The 20,312-nt window shown below is 35.6% G+C and overlaps 1 protein-coding gene across 2 annotated transcripts in view; it reads left to right on the forward strand.

Moving 5' to 3' along the window:
- Positions 1 to 20,312, forward strand: part of trol (terribly reduced optic lobes) — a 602,293-nt gene that overhangs the window by 218,553 nt on the left and 363,428 nt on the right. For both annotated transcript variants that reach the window (XM_085947167.1, XM_085947174.1), the window contains exons 3-8: positions 333 to 439; positions 4,144 to 4,181; positions 12,296 to 12,402; positions 13,528 to 13,690; positions 16,098 to 16,267; positions 16,873 to 17,013. In XM_085947167.1, coding sequence (XP_085803293.1) covers positions 333 to 439; positions 4,144 to 4,181; positions 12,296 to 12,402; positions 13,528 to 13,690; positions 16,098 to 16,267; positions 16,873 to 17,013 — 726 coding nt within the window. The remainder of the gene's footprint in view (positions 1 to 332; positions 440 to 4,143; positions 4,182 to 12,295; positions 12,403 to 13,527; positions 13,691 to 16,097; positions 16,268 to 16,872; positions 17,014 to 20,312) is intronic.

Below are 20,312 nucleotides of genomic sequence, written 5' to 3' on the forward strand. Positions count from 1 at the left end.
ACCTTATTTAGCTGCCGTAGCGGATCTAAAAAAAGCAGTCTTGTGTATAGAATAGACCCGCAGGGCACCTAGCGGAAACATACGAAGCTTGCAATTTGAGAGAATTTAATGATTATCACAGTACAACAAACTTATCTGAAGAACGGTCCAAAAGTGAACTACGAACTAGCATATGGACGCCATTTTGGAAGCGTCTGTTCAGTTGCGAGGCTTGATTGGGTAGTTTTCGATTGTGGCTCCCCCATCCATTCTTCAGATAAGTTTGTTGGTCTGTTACATTAGCATTAGCCAAAGGGGACGAGTATCAGCTGACTGAATTTTGTTTTTTTCAGATGCATCATCGACTGAAACCCCTCCCGAAGTGATTGACTCCTCGCCAAGTCGAGTCAAACGCCAGGCAGGGCGAGGTTCCAGACACGACGGCGCTCAGCCACCATATGTAAGTTTATCCTCTCAATAGTACCAGAGATGGAGTATCTGCTATTATAAGTCAACACGCAAAGAGCACGTGGTGTAAACGTGTTAGCGCATGCAGCGCTGTGACGTTGAGCACTTGATACGAGTCGCTTAGTCGCTAAACCCACTCTGTAGGTTTTTTTGAGTGTCGAGTAAATCACGAAAAACTGCATTGTGTTTGTTTTGTGCATTTACGATCATGTTGATGCCAGTAGTGGTGACATTAAATCTATACAAAATTTGTATAGTAATTTGAACGTGTGTTAAGAATCATGGTTTAAATCGCGACCTCTGATTTGTCTGCTATGTAGAGCGGGTTTAGTAACCTGTTATTTATCCTAGAGCGGGTTTGCTGACTCAAGTCAAATTCATTTAATTTTTTTGACGAAACGGGGCGGAATTTATAACTCGCACCTCGATAGTCTGATAGACCTATCAATATATCACATACGTACATTCAAAACTAATTTTATTGAAAAATCGCCCAGAACGGCTCGCTGGCGGCAAGACTGGAATCACTCAGTTTCAAAACGTTCGCAACCGAAACCGAAGAGACGCGACATGCTGGTCTCCCATTCTCAGTTTCCAGTCACCCATAAAACATTGGTACCAATATCCGTAGATTCGATGAAAAATCATATTTTCTTACCTAAATCGGTAGCACTGAACTGAACCGAACAAGCAATAACAAGTCAAGACGTCAAAAGTTAAAGATGGGCGATTTGATTTTTAATTCTAAAATTGTGGCAGAAGTTGAAAAATACTCCTGCTTGTATAATTACAGGCTGCCAGAATATTCCCGTAAAGATATTACGGAAAAGGCTGAGAATGGAGTAGGGAAGACAATGGGTTTGACAGTTTGAGGTTATGAGATTATTATTGCAAGTGGGTTTCAATAGCGCCATGTGTGAAGCATCAGTCATTGGCCAGCTTATGAGATCCATCAGCAGCCAGTTTGCCGGATTTTAGTTACTCCATGAGCGAACGGCCACATATAGAAATGTCTCATATATATAGAAGTTGGTCTATAACTTTCCTACAAAGTCCACAAAAATTTTAGGCTTAGCTGCCAAAGAATTATTCATTTTTGTCATTTATCGAAACTATCCACAATATAGCTGTGGTTTAGTAAAAATTGATTAACTAATATTGTGGCATTATAGTTTTCGGCCAATGCGCCACATATTATTCAGTGAATATAGTACGTTGTATGGATCGAAAATCGATATTATACATATGTATTTAACTAATTGGGTGAATCTGAAATAATAGTGTAATGTTTTTATCTGTCAATTTCATACATTTACACTATATATAGAGAGTAGGAACAGGTGTTTTTCAACATCTTTTTAACACGGAACATGTTTAACCCATGATCTCCGACGCAAAAGCGTTACGAAAAATAGACGGAGAATAACTATAGACGCGCAACCCACCCGCGGCCCTCCTCGATTACTTACGCACGCCGATTATTTTCATTTTACGTTCAGTAGCCTACATTGTGTGCGACGTATTGTTCATCTGTTATTATTACTTCTTTAGTTTTATTATTGTAATAACATAATTTTCAGAAAAGTAAAACTATTTGAATCCTTTGGATTCGGTAACTTTGACAAATAATTTTTCTTTCGAATTTAGACAACCAGTATCAGAGAATCAGTAAGCAAAGCATATTCCATGGGCCCAGTTTTTATTTTATTTTTGGTTTCAGTATCTTTTCCATTAGGCAATATGAATCGACTTATTATTTTGTCACTCGCAATGTCGATCTGAGATCTCGGGTATACAGATCCCTCACACGTCTAGTGTGAGAGACGCGTTATTCTGCAATAGGTAATATCGATTAATTATAGTATTGACCTAATCCAATGAAATATTATATATTATTATATAATCTCATCACAAGACCTTAACGCATGCTACCTTATATTGCCTCACATTATAATTTAAACTCATTTTGTTACACTCCCCAGACTATAGTGATTTAACCTTTGGTTACGGCTGACATCGTATCGAAAATCGTAAAAAAGTGTAAATAATATTCTTATAAACAAGCTCTTTACTTTTCCAAAAATATTCTTGAAACAAAGCTTGTACCGAACAGAACTTGAACCCACATCAATGGGATGCTACCCCAAAATATTTTTTACGTATACCATATTAAAAATGTTTATTAATTCATAATACTAGAATGTAATTATCCTAAATCGGTATAGTTTGTATGCGTATCCCCTAAGGGTTCACACTAATCCAGATAGAAAACGAATGAGTAAACGAAAATACCCGGCAATAATTTAAAAAATAAGCCTAACAAAATAGGATCGTGCAAAATGAAAGAATTACTGTAATTTTGAAAACACTTATAATATTATATTACAACCAATAGAAAAAATCTTTTTGAAAAAAGTAAGACAACCACGCGGGAATCGAACCTGCATCTCTCGGTTATCGCGCCCACGCACATAGACGACTATTGTAAGAGTCATACTAAATCGGGACAAATTTTAACTAATGGCATTTAATACTCACTGAAGCGCTTTCCAAATTGAGCTACTATTGGCGATAGGCTTTTGTATTTTAAATCTAAGTAGGTAGGTATTACTTTAATTACTAACCGTCGTCACGGATCACTCCAAGATTTTTTGTTGTAACTTACTTGAACTTTTTAACACTTGTTAAAAAAAAATAGTTAATAATTTTACAATTTCATACCTAATTCAAGATAGTAAGTACGAGTGTCACCAGATTTAGCAAATTGCAGCGTCATACGGCGAGAGAGGGTATTTCTTCTCATTATGTTATCTCTAATGAATAGAACGAGTGGAGAAACTACGAATCTTGAATTGAAATGAATTTATGTTACTACGCCCCTTTAAAATCTAATCTTGACATCTCCCTCCTCTTTATTTCATAAAATAATACAAACACATTGTTAAATGTGTTAAAATACTAAAAAAAGGTTGCGGATGTGTGCGTGACATGGACTGTTTCAACCAAAATTGAACTAGGGTTTCACCCTGAAATTTTTATTTCAATGAAGTATCGCATGATAATTTGATATTTTTTTCCTTAGTTCATTAGTAGTTAATTAAAAATTCATCATCTTGTTCGCGCCTATTTTTGCACTAATCTCGCGCCTCCCAGTTTGGAAATCAGTGCTACTTGTATTCCGTTCATAACCAGTCCTTCGGAAAGTTCTTCTTAGAACACTTCCACAACACCAGGGAACCCACCCACCTTTTTACTGGCACTTTTCGTTCGATACGTCACGGTATATGTTTGTTAGCAGTGGTGATGGGTTGAATTATTAATAATATACGTAGTTCAGAAACTTCTGATACATACATATTAGAAAAATATTGACGCCAAGCGGTCCTCGAACATGCGTCCATCTGATTCCGGCAAATGTACTTCACCAACTAAGTCACCGGCACAATAGATAATCACTATGCGTCATTTCGTTAATATTTGGAACCATATTTTGTAATTTTGAATAACAATATGTACATAGATTAATTCCTGCTGTAGCATTCTACATACTGAACATACATAATTAATTCTAAATATTGAATGATGTATTCTTAAATCGTATTATTCATTGAATAAAAAAAAATATTAGTAAATATTTAAACTTGTTGTTAATTGATTTGATTTTATTGAAATGTTAATTGTTTTTTTTTGTTTCAGGAAGAAGATGATTACCCTGAAAGGCGAGATTCTCGCAGGTAATTAATAACATATTATTTGAATATTAACTACCTATACGCCTACCTTCATATTGTTTTAACTTATTATATACCTACACTAGAAAAATTACCTAGTGTCAGTGCCAGCCAACATAATATCGACATTTTTGGATGTGGCCTAGCTCTGCATTTCCCAAACTATTATGAGAGTACCAAATCATTTGTTTTCTTTCACGACCCTATTAAAATAAGCGATTACTTTATTTTCGTGTAAGTTTATTTTTCAAATTTAGAATTTATTCTGACGTGTATCTTGTATTTTACAATACTCCATTTAATACATATTATTCTGCCTGTCTAGCTCTCTAATACACATGTACCTACATGTATGATTTCTCGTATACATTACAGATAAACCAAGATAAATACATAAGGTGATATATTAAACTTATCATATGGTGTACCCATTTCTAAAATGAATCCAGTCCACTTAGATTAGCTTCATGGAATGATAAAAAGTTAACTTCGTATTTTTAATTCTTGGTACGTGAAAAATTTTAAATATTGATACCTGAATTTTAATGGCATTCGGTTCGATGCTGTGAATATGGCGCAACCATAAAAAAAATCAAGATTTTTATAGGTATGATATATTCATAAATTTAAAAAAAGTTATCGCCTACGTCTACGTTGCTTATGTTGTCCAGGTCAGCTGACGAGACATGTTTAAAATCCGTCGTATTGATGTAATTTCCGTCCTTGGGAAAACCCTATATACATACATACGACTCAGGTAATACAATAAATAAACCATCGTCCTTATGTCAAAAGTCATTTTGTTATAAATTTTACAGAATGATAATACTGTTCTTGACTTATTTACATGTATACTGAGACAAAACATTTTGAGACGGTGTATCGCAGGGAACTCAGAAATAATGGGAACTGAAATACATAACGGGTAAGGCGATAGCAGGTAATCGACTCGAGTAAGGAAGAATCCGGGTTAAACTTACACACGTGTCAAGAATACGTTTTACGTCTAATACTGAAAACTGCTCTCGGTTTATGCATTTACGCTCATTTAATGTTGGTGTATTACACACACTATTGCACGTGCATAATGCGTGCTTCATTTTCGTAGGACACTCACATATTCAAAACCTTGCATCAAGATGCGGCGTATTGAATAAATAGCCTATCGGTATTCTATTTATTATCTGTTCTGTGGTGTATCGTGTAGTTAAATTATTGTTGTATAAAAATATATTATATCTCTATCCCATTTAAAAAACGACCTTCCGGTTTCCGGTTCAGTTCCGGTTCGAAGCCCTGAAAAAAATCTTTAGGCGCCGCGAGACGAAGAAATTTGAAAACCTCTGACATTCGTGATGAGTAATGACACTGATGACTGATGACATAAACAGCATTTCCATTCGGATAAAAGTCTACCTAATATACGAGGGTTGTCGAAGAATTAAAGACCTTTATTCATTTTTGGCGACGCGGATGTTATTTCTCAAAAGATGGAAGCACTGGCATGTATACTGAGTGGTGAGCCGGCTCGGTAGCTGCTTTATTATGACCTTTGCTTCCGTTTGAGATGGACGCTCCGCTGTCGAATCTTGCCGCCTGCGAGGTGCGTTCATTAATTCGATTTGATTTCTCAACCAGAAGGGAGTCCACGCTGCTAAAACTCATCATCGTCTCAAATCCAATTATGGTAATATGATGAACCAGCGAAATGTCAGGAAGTGGTGTACTGAGTTTTCGAGTGGTAGACGAGTGTTCATGATGAGGAGGGGAGTTATAAAGTTCGTGAAGATTGCCGTCTGAAAGTCCGTGTGCTCGCCATACAAAAAAAATTGAGGGGAAAATTGGGGTATGCAAAGGTTTGCTCGTTGGGCGTCCAAAATGCTGACGGAAGCGCACAAACAAAATCGTGTGAAAAGCGCTTAGGTATTTTTGAACCTTTTTGACTTATTCAAATGGGATGTCCTATGTCATCCTGCTCATGCCCCGACATGGCGCCGAGTTATTAACATCTTTGGCCGGAAAACGCTTCAAGACCGACCAGGACGTGGAGGAAGAGGTTCAAACATTTTTGAGGACGGCGGCGCCGGAGTTCTACGACTAGGGAATCAAGGAACTAGTACCACGGCTCACCAAATACATCGACCGTAACGGGGACTACGTCGAAAAACAGTGGGGATTTGTACCTAAAATGTTCCTGATTTTTGAAATAATAAAGGTCTTCATTTCTTGGACAACCCTCGTAATATAAAAGCGGTCATTGGAGTCCTAATTAAAGTGACAGTATTAATACTACCGTGTTGCCATTATCTGTTTATTGCAGTAATTGTTGCATCCGTTAACAGGACTAAGCTATTATGTTTGAGTAACAGAGTCATTTATTTAGCTTTTAGTAAATTTGCGACGTCATACGGTGAGAGAGAATATCTCTTCTCATTTACGTTACGTTACCACCAAACTGACGACATAAATCAAAATAGGAATCTTGCATACTCTAGTGCCGTATCCGGAAACTTGTACGTATACAGTTCGCCGTATCACACATCACCGTAAAATGTTGTATTGGAAATATATGGCCGTATATTAGAGACCGTCCAACCTCTTAGGGTCGTATAGTACCTACTGACATAAAATTCATGTTTAAATAACACACGGTTCATGTCGGTTTACACTTTACAGGAAGCCAGGAGCAAACAAATTTTGAAAATTACCGAAATACTGGATTATTTGTTACGTTAGGTTAGGTTTTCATTCTTGAATTGATGAATTTTGCCAAAATCAGCTATGAAAATTGAATTAATGTTCATATTGAATCTAATAAAATTGGAGACCGTATGGTATACGGTCATCTCTTTCCGATAGAAAGCTCACGGCGAAATGTGCCACGGTGAAATATTTTACGTACAATTTACATTTAACCGCGAAATAAATTTCAAAGCACGAGTATGAATGTCGATACAAATCAAAATGACTAAATTTTGCAATAATTGGCCTTAATAAATAATAATCCATTTTTTTTCAATTCCACGTTTATGTGTTTTACGTACATTGAAGTTAAATTCCCTCCACCAAAACCCGCCCCGTACCACCCTCGGTCTTAATCGAGAGTATCACGGGACCCATCAATTGGTGATGTGAAGCATCTAAAAATTGGCCTGGGAGTGTCCTGGGAGAAGATGCCCAAGACTTAGGTTGCTACGCTCAAAGTGAGCTCTGACTGAGTTTACTGAGTTTACTCTAATGCAAAGTGCCAGGGAGAGAAAAAGCACATGGAATTTACTTTAAAGAAAAAGAAGCTACTATTTTAATATAACAAAGAACGAAGCTAATCATACAGGCAGCAAAATTTATGTGAAGAGATCTTCACGCCCGTAGTAAGACGCCGCAAATTTTTTGAATGCAAGATAGTTGGCCTTAGTAGCAACCAGGTCGGACGGGCCGATGGGTCCAACAGCTGGTTGGACCGACCTGAGCATTTCCTCCCGTTCGGAGCACATACTCAGACACTCCCATAGGATGTGATTGGCATCCTGTACCTCCCATCCGCATGGACATGTCGGATGGCTTACAAGTCCAAGCTCAAAGAGCCTGCCAGCGAAACCACCATGACCAGTCACAAATTGACTGGTGTAATGGTCTGGAGTCAAATACTTGGTTATCTCCATTCGCCACTGAATGTCTGGAAAAAAGCTGTATGTGTGCCGGCCCTTGGTGGATTCGTCCCACTTTCGCTGCCAGGTCTTAATGGCCGCATCTAGCGACATGAGTCTAATTTTGCGCTTCAGTAGTGCTAATCCCTCGCCGGCTCGTCGAGGGGGGGGGACGAGATGAAAATCACCAACGTCGGCCTTTGAGGAGCAACACTGAAGCGCCGCTGACCTGAATGTGCAGGTCAAGTGGGAGAATACCGGCCAGGACCGGGAGCGCGTCGGTTGATGTCGTACGGTAGGCCTTGGTAATGGACAGGAGCGCGCTGCGCTGTCCTCTTAAAAGAGAGATTCTAAGTTTGACACTCTTGGGAATGCGCGGGCACCAGGCACTGGCGCCATAAGCCGCTATTCCCATAAAAATGGCGCCGTAGGCGATCTTGAGCGCCCTTACTTTTAAGCCCCATCCTTCACCAGCCATGCGGCCGATCCTTTGGAAGGCCACCCCAGCCTTGTGGACTTGGGTTTCGGCATGGTGTAGGAAATTTAACATTGTGTCCATTTTGACGCCTAGATAGGTGACGATCTTCGACACTTTCACTCTCGTGTCACCGAATCGGACTGTGGGTAGTCTCGAACAGCTAAGTCGTCTCGGTCCTTTAAGGACAATGGCTTCTGTCTTGGAAGGTGCGAATGATAGTCTAGTTAATCTACCCCAAGCCTACAACGTACAATTTAAATGTAACCCTCTAGTGTAGTCGCAGTGTTTCCCAACCGCCGGTTCGCGGAATTTTTCTACCGGTGCGCAAATAAATGCCGCCTATTTAAAAATTCTTTTGCCAAAAATTCCTAGAAAATCGCCAGTCAAAAAAAAAATGGTCTAGTTAGTACTTAATAAAAACGAAACAGAGAAACCAAATGGATATCAATGCAGTTCTCCAAAACAATACTGAAACCATGGTTATCAACTATTCTAGCAAAGGTGAAGCTGCAGATTTCATAGTATTTTTTTTAAACTATGCATCGGTTTCTCAAAATTCGAGAAGTTATTATTAACAATAAATGATTATTTAAATTAACAATAGAATCTTCATATTATATTTTTTTGAATTAGGATTCAGACTTACCTATTTCCACATGTTACAATATATCATTTACAAATTAATAAGTACATGAAATACCATAATATAAACAATGTTTTTTTGTGAGTCGGCAAGGAATCAGTGTTCCGCGAAATATTCCTCCTAGTTTTACCGGGCAGTAGGTGTAGAAAGGTTGGGAAAGACTAATCTAATGCACATCATTCATATCCAGTATCATGAATAGTTTTCATTGGAACTTTGTCGACCGCTTCTAATTTGTTACATTATAATAAATGCCCGAAAGGGTGAATATTGATTAAGAATCGTTTCACACGGGACACCTGAATGGGCGTGTTTAGACGGGGAGACAAGAGTGTCGCGTTCATTTGTATGTAAATGCGAAATCACGCCACACAAGTGTCCCGTGTGAAACGGGTCTAATGGTACGTTTACATCTGACACTTATACCGATATACTTATTTTATGTGTCTGACATAAAAATTCACTTACTGTTTACACCTGCATGGATCTGACATAAAATTCTGGTATACTTCTCGTTGAAATAAAGTCTCGACACTTTATTCAATGGCAACATTGGAATAAATATATGCGGTGTTTACATATGGAATTGTAATTTATTCGGACACTTATTTTGTATACTTCTCAAAAACGTTATGTCAGTTGTCAATATGGGAATGTTAAAAAAGAAAGCAGCGAGTGTTATTATTTTAAGTCTTTTGGCAACAAAAAGGAGGAAAAAATGGTCTAGATGGGTGCGGGAATGGATTCAGCGACGAGAAGAACTATGTGCCTTCCGTTTAATGTCAGAGTTTAAAATCGAAGATCCAACTCAATTTGTGAACTTTAGTTTGCAAGATTGGACCTTTTGCCAAAAAACAAGACACACAATTCAGAAATGCGTAGAAGAACGATTAACAGTAACATTGCGATATCTAGCACTTGATCATCATTGCATATTCAATATAATATTATCGTACCTAATACGAGTGCAGGTGTGGGCCAAAATGAATTAGGTAATACCATTTGAAGCGCATTTTTTCTTCACAGAGTGCATCAGAATTAATCGTATGTGCCGAGAACAAGCGATATTTTATTTTCGAACAAAATCCATAGAACACGGCACATCCGATTTATTTCTCATTGTCTATGATTTTTGACAGATCGCTACAGTACATTTATTAACGTAAACGTTGGGCATACATTCATGGTGTACCTATGATAATTGATTGTCCGTTGTTTTAGAAATATACATATGCAATTCACTAGGTATCTGTCAAACTACGAATAATGTGTCAGGTACTTGACATAAAAGTAGACGGTGGTCCAACTTCGGTGATATATCGCTCCAAGTTCGAACTTGTCGAATACGCGGTGTTTACATTTGCGTATATAAGTAGATTGAATAAGTGGTAGGTGAGAGTCGACACACGCAAAATAAGTGGCAGATACAAATATACTTACTGTTTACACTTAAGTGAATATGGTGTCATACATAAATATGACGATATTAGTGTCAAATGTAAACGTACCATAAGACTCCAAAAAGTTCAGAGTGCACTAAATATGTTTTTTTTATTATTATTTTTTCTTTTCAATCTATTTTTTTAAGAGTGACTCTCATACAAACATTACTTTCAATCGAAATGATGACCAGGTGTCGCTAGTTTCTTCTGTTGTAATATTGTAATTATTATTACATGACGTATTTTGAATGGAATAATAAATCGTAAGTTCTCACATTTAAATTATTTGTATGTGCTGAGGTAAAGGTTAAATAATATTTTAATGCACAGTTTCCGCCACTGGTTACTATTTATAAAATAATATACTATCATCTAATATGCCTGAAAGTCGTACAATAATGAATTGGTTCATGAAAATAATATAGTAAGTAGAATGTTATAGGTAGTACCTAAGTATTTATGTAAGTAGGTATTTAGTTTGATACTTACTGCTAAGCTTTGGAACAGGAAGACCAAAATTAGCTTTTCTGCGAATGTTAATAAAACCGCTTTATAGGTTTCAGGTGCACCACTCGTGAGTCTATTGACTCTTTATTTTATGGCCCACACTTCTGATCCGTCAAAACCTCATTAAATTATCGATTTAACCATTTAACGCATTTTTATTACATCGACGTTGTGCTGATAATAGTATCTATCTGCAGTTTTGTCGAATTCTGGATTATTGGTGTATTTTGTACAAAATTTGGTGACGGATCGAATGCAAATATTATTGTTCTACGAAAAAAATTCTTAAAAAGCTCAAATTTGACGCGGAAAAAAATGTCTATCTGCGTCAACTCATTTATGAGGTGGAAGAAGTGTCTAGAAACTAAAAAATACTATATGCATGGTTTCTTTTATAATATGACATTACAATTTCCATACATCTTCTTTAAATCACTGTTTTAGTACTAATATTAAATCATTTCACTTGAAAAATAAAAATAATACTGATACCGACAAAAACAATTTTCTGTACCCCCTGAAAAATTTACATGTCAGATAGATACTATTGTCAGATCACAGTTTACATACTACAGTTAGATATCTCGGTCGAAAAATTCTCGAAATGTTAAGATTGAAAATGCTGGACAGAGTATTTTTTTCAACATTGACTCTTACCCACCGTCATAAGCACCCGCGGACGCCTGGTTAGTAGGGTTACATGTAAATTGTACGTAAAACATATCACCGTGAGCTTTTTTATCGGAAAGAGATGACCGTATACTATACTCTCTCCAATTATAGTAGATTCAATATGAACATTAATTCAATTTTCATTTGTATCGGAAATATATGGCCGTTCGTCCAACCTCTTTGGGTCGTATAGTACTTAAAATTCATGTCTAAATAAAACACGGTTATTATCGGCTTACACTTAACAGGAAGCCAGCAGCAAACAAATTTTGAAAATAGCCGATATACTGGATTATTCGTTAGGTTAAGTTAAGTTATCATTCTTGAATTCATGACTTTTGCCAAAATCAGCCATGAAAATTGAAATAATGTTCATATTGAATCTAATAAAATTGGAGACCGTATAGTAAACGGTCATCTCTTTTCGACAAGAAAGCTCACGGCGAACTGTGCAACGGTGAAATATTTTACGTACAATTTACATTTAACCGCGAAATAAATTTCAAAGCACGAGTATGAATGTCGATACAAATCAAAATGACTAAATTTTGCAATAATTGGCCTTAATAAATAATAATCCATTTTTTTCAATTCCACGTTTATATACTCAAAAGTCTCCATCTCAATATACATATACGAAAGTCTTTCTGAAACTTTTACCCAATATTATTATTGCAATGGTTAATGAAACAATATTGATTTTTTAAATCTTATTTTTTTATCGGAAGACGGTCGCGACTCTCACGTTCCGAAGATGACGAGGACGAGGAATGGGGATCATCAAATGGATCTGGAGATCACCACGAGTCACCGCCTCACACCCCTGGAAGAGAAAGTATGTCTTATATCTACTCAAAATATTTCACTGTTATTTAATTCTGTTTGACAACTTTACGTTATACTTGTTATACATACAACATACCTATTTAGTAAGTATGTACCTACATCTTAAATCCTTACTTCCGAAACTTGTACCTACATATTTACAGAAAAGGCTCTCCCAAAATATTTTTACTGAAGTCATTTTTTTTAAAATATGAACTACTAATAGCGTAAAAATGCAAAGGTGCGTCGCACGTAATTTTTGTGTAGAAAAACCATAATATACGAATAATGATGTAATACAATATGTCACAATTTTCTTGATTTTAAAGGGAAACAGATTAGAAATGTGTTCTAACAGAGTAGAACACAACTTAGGGATTTCAAATAACTTTACTAATTGTCTGTAAATATTGCCATCCTATTGTCTTCGTTCGATTTAGATATTGCGCAGATACGATAACGTGTAGCTGAACATATTCACCAAGTCGTATTTATAATATGGGAATGGGACAAATGGGCGCCATGACAATTGGGCGCGAGGACAATTGTCATGCCGCACTCTCGAATGACATAAATAGCCGTTCGTCGCGATTTTATACAGAAAGTAGACGATGCATTTTAATCAGTTTCTGTCTACTATAAAGTATTTTTAATTCATTTTGCTCTTAACATAATGTTTTTTTATTTAAATATATTTAAATAAAAATAATAATATTAAATATAATTCATGAACGTCTATTTGTTTTCGAATTTCATTCGATTGCGTGGCTCCCAGTTGGTCCGGTGCCAAATTGTCCTAGACCTAGACCCTATAATAGTTCATCTATCACAGTGACACTGTCCAAGCCAATTGCTGATAATCTGATGGGATAACCAAGATTATCAGGTTAACAGATCCTACCCCTATCCCTATTTTCCAACCCCAACCATGAACGTAAGAAGATAAAAAAGGTGCTTGAGTTGTATGGCGGAAATGCGCGTATGCAAAAGGTTGGCCTCCCCTGGATTAATGCGATCCACAGCGACCTGTGTCAACTATACGTAGTTATGGTTGATGTTCGTGTTAGCGTGTAGCCTTAGTCAATAATTATTAATGTTGCAAATTTGATAAAATAATCGTACATCGTTGTTTTAGTGACCATCCGTGTGACTTTCACGGTCCACGAGCCATACAGAAGCGAGTTCTCTAACAGGGATTCGAAGCTGTTCCAGGATCTGTCCAGAACTCTCGGAGACGCTGTCACCTCACTCTTCGACAGCGTGCAGGGCGAACAACACGCCAGGCTTGTCAGAATTCAGTAAGTTACCTACTAATCATTTGTAGTATAACGGCGACTATAAATTATATTAATGTATATCCCTGGCCCGTTGGTTGTTATACAAGTTATCAACTTGTGACTGATTATGTTGATTTCGCCGCCAAACTTTTCCGGCCTACATTTTCTCTAAATAACAGGATGCTAACCATATCCTCTTGCAATGTCCTGAAATGTACACTGAAAGGGTATTCATATCGGTACAATCAACTAATTAGACCAGTGGTTCTTAACCGGTGCACCGCGAAAAAAATCATAATAGGAGAAAAATCCGTGAAATAGTGTAAAACATTGTCGAGGGAATTATTTCCGTTATAACAGAAAATTTAACTTTATTGGAAGAAAAGATTGCATATTACTCTCCTAAGAAGAATTGGTCACCTTGTCAACGGATCGTACCTACTCTAAATTATTAATTGAAGTGTCTGAAATAACTATGGAGCAATTTTGGATTTCTGTCAAGACGAATATCCAGCTCTGTACACTGGGTACTGAAAATCTTGTTACAGTTTTCAATATCATATTTGTGTGAGCTCGGTTTCTCAACAATAACTAATATAAAAACTAAATAATTACAAGATAAAAAAAACTTTTTATATACAACGTTTTCAAATTTTCTGTTGAATCATATAAACTTGTACTTGATAGAAATAATACTGAAATGTCATTTTGACATGTCATATTAATTTCCATAGTAACGCACGTACATATTAATAATTTAGTTACTAGGACCCCAGAACCCTAGCAACCAATAATGGTGTCGAAATAACTTTTCATACAAAACAGAATTAACTGAAAATGAATTCAATTCTACTTAAAGATGGCTAAAAGTATTAAAAAAATTCATTGGCATTGTGTTCTGATATATTCTAAAAGTTTCAAACGTCTAGCTAGTCGGGAAGTTAGGTAAAAATCGATTGCAAGATTTGTACCGAACAAAGAACCACCGGACAAATAAGAATACGAGCTAAGGAAAACGTTGTAAAAACGAGAAAGACTTACGAATTTAGACGAAGAATTATTGAGGGTAGCTATATCAGATATTCGACCTAATATATCTGAAATCTGCAAAATCCGACAAGCTCAGGTATTACATTAATTTTATTGATTTTCACATCAGATAAATTTCTTTTTGTTAAGGGTAATTTTAGTTACTTACAGTTTTTCCATATATGTATAGGTGCTTACTTATATCTATTCTTTGATATTTTTTTTCTTTGACAGTTATATTGTAATCTATGTAATTTGTTATAAAAGTTATGACCGCATATTTTTCTTTGTTTTCTGACCGTTTGATTTTGGTGCACCGCAATTTATTCTTATAATCAAAAGTGCACCGTGACTTCGAAAAGGTTAAGAACCACTGACTTAGACCAATGGTCGGCACCTTTTGCGAGACTTGGTAAAAAATTCAATTTTGAAAAATTTATTTGGTGAGTAAGTTTTTCAACATTTGGCAAATACGGCAAATACAAATAAGTCGAACATCGAACATCGATTCTCTGGTGTTAATCTATTTCGCAGAGTATTCTGGACACAATACATTTGAGAAAATATTTTCTCACAAGAATATGTTGAACCAAATGCCGATAATAGAGCAAATTTTTTTTATGCCTGAAAAAATTTATGGTAGTGACGCCCAGCATGATGCTGGCGAAAATCTTTAAATTTATTTTTCCATATAACTGAACATTTGAATTCAAGTATTCTAATTCCAGATTATTTCATCCAAGATATTCAAAATATTTTAGCTCAAGCTCGTTTAAATCCATCTCATCCGGTTTTATAACAAAGCTAAACATTGGACCATACGTCTTTAAATCCTCAAATCTCGCGCCAAATTCCGTTATCAATAAATAAATAATTTTATAAAAATAATAATTTGAAAAAAATATTATCATATTTTCTTGGCGGGTAAGTGAAAGTGTTGTAGTGAGTAATTCAATTACCCGTGAGTAGTAGGTTGCCGACCACTGGCTTAGACCGATAATCCCTAATTCAAACCAAAAATACATTGTGTTTATTGTCTTAAATATATTATATCATGCTATTGTTGTGAATGTCTTGAATTGAACTTTTCTTTCTTTCGACCATGTCCGATCCTAATAGGGTCATTTGGCCTCCACAGAGTGGAGGTTTGTATTAACAGATTTTATTTTAACGAGAAATGGATGTCAGCCACTTGCTCAACCTATTAGGTCCATACTCTGACTCATACACAAATTGAAAAACAATATGTGCACTTGCCAGACTCAGGATTCGAACCTGTGACCCTCGACTCTATAGGCCGGCGGTCCGGCGTTTAAGCCACGCGGCCATCGTGGGCGTCGCTCTTGTAAATAAGTACTTAAATTGAATGTTATCAATGCTTGTTGTGGTTTAATTGTAGATCTCGACCTGCTGACGACTTCACTTGCAAAGTGACGCTAGAACTGCAGACGCTGAACTTCTACGACACAGACAAAATCATCAACACCCTCCGCGACCACATCAGGGATAACCGCAGATTGGGCTCAGTCACAGTCGACGATAGGGAGTTTGAGATGCAGCGATTCTCAGGTAAGGGTTTACGGTAAAATTTAGGGACTCATCGCAGGGTGTCATAAAACCGCGGTACCTGTACCTTCAGTGCGGATACCGCAATGTATCGCGTTTTTTTCAGGCAGCTTGCGATGAGTATGGGCCTATCCTAAGTAAACAATAATAATATTTGAGATATCTTATTGGATAATCACTATGGCTGATAATATCTTGTATTAATAAGATTAAAATTATTAAATTGTATTAAAAATTGGTTTAAATGCACTAGTAATAACTGTATAAAATGTTAAGTAGTTAGTTATATCGAATTTTCCATTAACTAGGTAGGTAGATATTTTTATAGTGGAAGACCTATTAACATAATATGTCACAGGTAGGTATTTTATTTTGCTTATGAGTCTCATGACAGCCCATAATTGTATGGATAATTTATTATTTTTTTATTTAATTATTTTTAAGTCATGCATTTTTTTAATTGCCGAAAGCCTTAAATTTATAACACACGATTTTTGTTTTATTGCTGTTTTTTTTATTTCGTTTCTTTTATTTCGCATTTTTTTCATCGATCGTGGCACCTTCAATTCCTGCTGATCTGTATGGTAACGGATCGGATCCTCTCCAAGTGGTCGGACCCAGGGTGACCTGCGGCAAGTCTGAACTGGCCTGCCGCTCGGGAGACTGCGTGGACGTCTCCAAGAGATGCGATGGCCACAGGGACTGTATCGACGGCTCTGATGAGGCTGAGTGCCCCACCGAATCTAGTGGTACAAAACATTTATGAAATACTAATACTTCCAACTATTGTGACAGAAGGCGCTGTTGTTAATAATTTTGTGTTTATGACGACAATATAACATACGGCATGCGTCGGTTTAAATTATAAAAATTGTAGGTATTTTTTTTTTAAATCAGAGCATCCCAACCAGTGTCCGGTAAGAACTGTAGGTGGAAAAACTGGTCGATTTTGAAGACTAAGTATAGGTACTTAATACCAGTATAAAAATACCTAGTATCGAATCTTGTTCCAAAATACTTAGATACTATTGAAATATCGGCTTTAATAGAATCGCTAAAAATAGAATAGAATAGCAACTTATAAATTTAAAGATTTTAAATTTATAAGTTGTTTATAATTTTATGTTAGGTTATAATATTCTAGTTAACTTACAATTATTAATATACAAAGATTTATTTTTTTATTTTAAATCTGATTTGAGCTTTTATAACAAGCTTGTGCCGTCACCACATTCCTGAGGGAATGTGCTGCCAATTACACAAAATGTATGACCTATTGTTCATACAAAAGGTTATGTCATTCTAGTGCATATACTAATGAATTAAAATATACCTACTTGAAAGTCCACCATCTAGTATTTTGGAACAAGTTTATTGGGCCACACGTACTGATAGTTGCATCCGAGACTTGAGTTCACAAACTGGTGACAGTATTTCCAACTCACCTCTAGTAAGAACATGTAGTTGGTTATAATAAAAATCAAGCGTCTAGGTCTAAATAAATATCACGAGATTGGTTACACTTTGCCAAGCATGTACCAAATGCAGTAATTATAATAGTGGCTTGGCTTAAAGTATCAAAATCTAAAATGTTTCGATATTATAAAAATTGTAATTTTACAATGTCGTTTTATGTGTAATGCAAACCTGACTTTCGCAGCTCAGGATACGCGCGCAGAACATCAAAGTATTTAATTGTTATGGAATATACCCATTGACATTCGATTTCCATACGTTTCTGAGGTTTTGTTATAATACATTATAAAAAAGCCACTAAATGTAACAATTAATTGAATTCAGTTATTTTTTATTTTTAAATATGCAAAATTTGATAAATTACGAGTTTGATATATGTTATAAGTGGTACGTAAGTGTTTGTCAATATTTTTTATAATTAGAATAACGTATCGTGACACAAATAGGTTGGGAAGCACTGATTTAAATGTTCTAATAGTGTCGTCCGCACAATCCAACGTGCATTCTTATTTGAACAGTCATTAGCATTAAGATTACGATTTGCGTGGATGCCACATATCCGTCCAAAGTATACCAGTGGTGTCCACTTATTTGCCCGTTTGATTAACTTATCTGAAATTTACTTTGGATATGATATAAGGAGGATTTTTTGTTGGACTCCAGATTATGCAAATATCATAATCATACATTAAGATAACTAAAGAAATAAGCAGAAAAGATTGATTATTTCTCGTAAATAAGAGTAAAATATTGTATTGTTGTTGTTTTGTTTTGGTGGTTAGGTATACCATTTAAGTACTGATAGAGCAAAAAAGTCTTTAGTTAAAGAATGGGTGTATTTAAACAGAATCCTACGAGGATAGATTGTCAGCCGTTCACTCAATCGATTGCTTCCGTCTCCTGAATTCAAACACACATTTTTTGACCATGTCCGATCCTAATAAGATCATATGGGCCTCCATAGAGTGGAGGTTTGTATCAACAGATTGCTGTTTTTCTGAGAAATGGATGTTAGCCACTTGCTCAACTTATTAGGTCCATATTTTATGGCCCCACGATGGCCGAGTGACTTACGTGTCGGATTACAATGTCGTGGGTTCCAGGTTCCAATCCTGGTTCTGGCAAATACTTGTTTTTCAATTTGAGCCAAACACACATATTGAATGGAAACACAATAATAACATAATACAATAAATAAACCCCGCAAGTTCAAGTTCACGGCACCTACGTCCATTTGTTTATATGTGTTATATTTCCAGAAGGGCCTCAAATCATTCTGAAAGATAATTCAAAACTTTAACTGTATAGTAATCGAGTGTGTGAAGATTAACTTATTCGTGAAGAATACGGAAATATTTATTCGCAATATTGTGATGATATTTAGAATATGCGTGACTGATCTTAAGGACACCACTGCGTTTTATTATAGTGATAGGTAACATAACTATATTGATTCTAACATTTTGTTTATAACTGAGCTTATAAAAACTACATAATATTAAACTTATAGTATTTTTTACGGTGTAGTGGCTGACAAAATTATTGTTTTGTCAATTTCAAGTCAGGCTGACATGATCAATAATAAATAAGTACTTTTACTTTAACTTCTTTTAGTCGACTATTGTCTACACATTATTACAAGATTACAATTAAGTTCTACTTTTTTAAAAATATGGAATCTTATGGAATTTTATTGAAGTGTGCCATAGGTATAACGTATATAAGATTTACTATTTCACTATAAATTATATATTATATTATTGTATACATAATATTAAATTGTCATTTTTAATTATTTTTAACTAACTATTTGTCAGAGTAATGAATACATTATTAACGTTAGGAAAAAGTAAGTATCGAATCAAAAGTGCCTATCGCAATTATACAATTAATAACAATAACAAGGTTTTCGTGTGTTTTATTTTAAATCGGATTTTTAACTATTTCTTTTATTCAACGAATAATTCACAAGACTTAAGAATGTACCATTCTAATTATTGAACATAATATATAATTTTGAAAAACACTTCTGAGAAAATATATTATTTCCAATAGAAAAAAATCTTTTTTGAATAAAGTAAGACACCCGGCAGGAATCGAACCTGCATCTCCTGGGCTTACGCCCCGCCCTATATTAGTTCCATCGTTTGCCGCCCCTAATTAAAGCGTGGCCTGCCTGCCCTCGTCACTGGTCTGATGTTATTTCTAGATTAGTTTTTATATCGAGAAAGAGTTTTTATAGATTCTACTACTCTACCACTCAATTTTGGTTTTAATTTTTTGTTGCGAAAGAGGCCCTTCAGACCTTTTAGCGCCTTGGACTTTCGCGTGTAGAAAATCACCACTGGCTATTATGATATATTTCATGATAGTTATCAAAACTTCTGGACAAATTTAGTTCTCTAATATCCATTTTTTCAGTCACTATTCACAGTTTTTTTTTGTAATATTTACATTATTTTGTTGTAATTAATATTATTTTGTTAAGTATGTTAAATGTATATCTATCGATCAATAAAACGACCTCGTGCGAATCTGGTACATCAGTGAATTAAAAATTAAATGCAGAAAG

The sequence above is a fragment of the Rhyacophila brunnea genome, unplaced genomic scaffold (genome assembly GCF_057557595.1).
Source record: "Rhyacophila brunnea isolate RB1 unplaced genomic scaffold, BYU_Rbru_1.0 scaffold_1, whole genome shotgun sequence".
NCBI classification, from domain to species: Eukaryota; Metazoa; Arthropoda; class Insecta; order Trichoptera; family Rhyacophilidae; genus Rhyacophila; species Rhyacophila brunnea.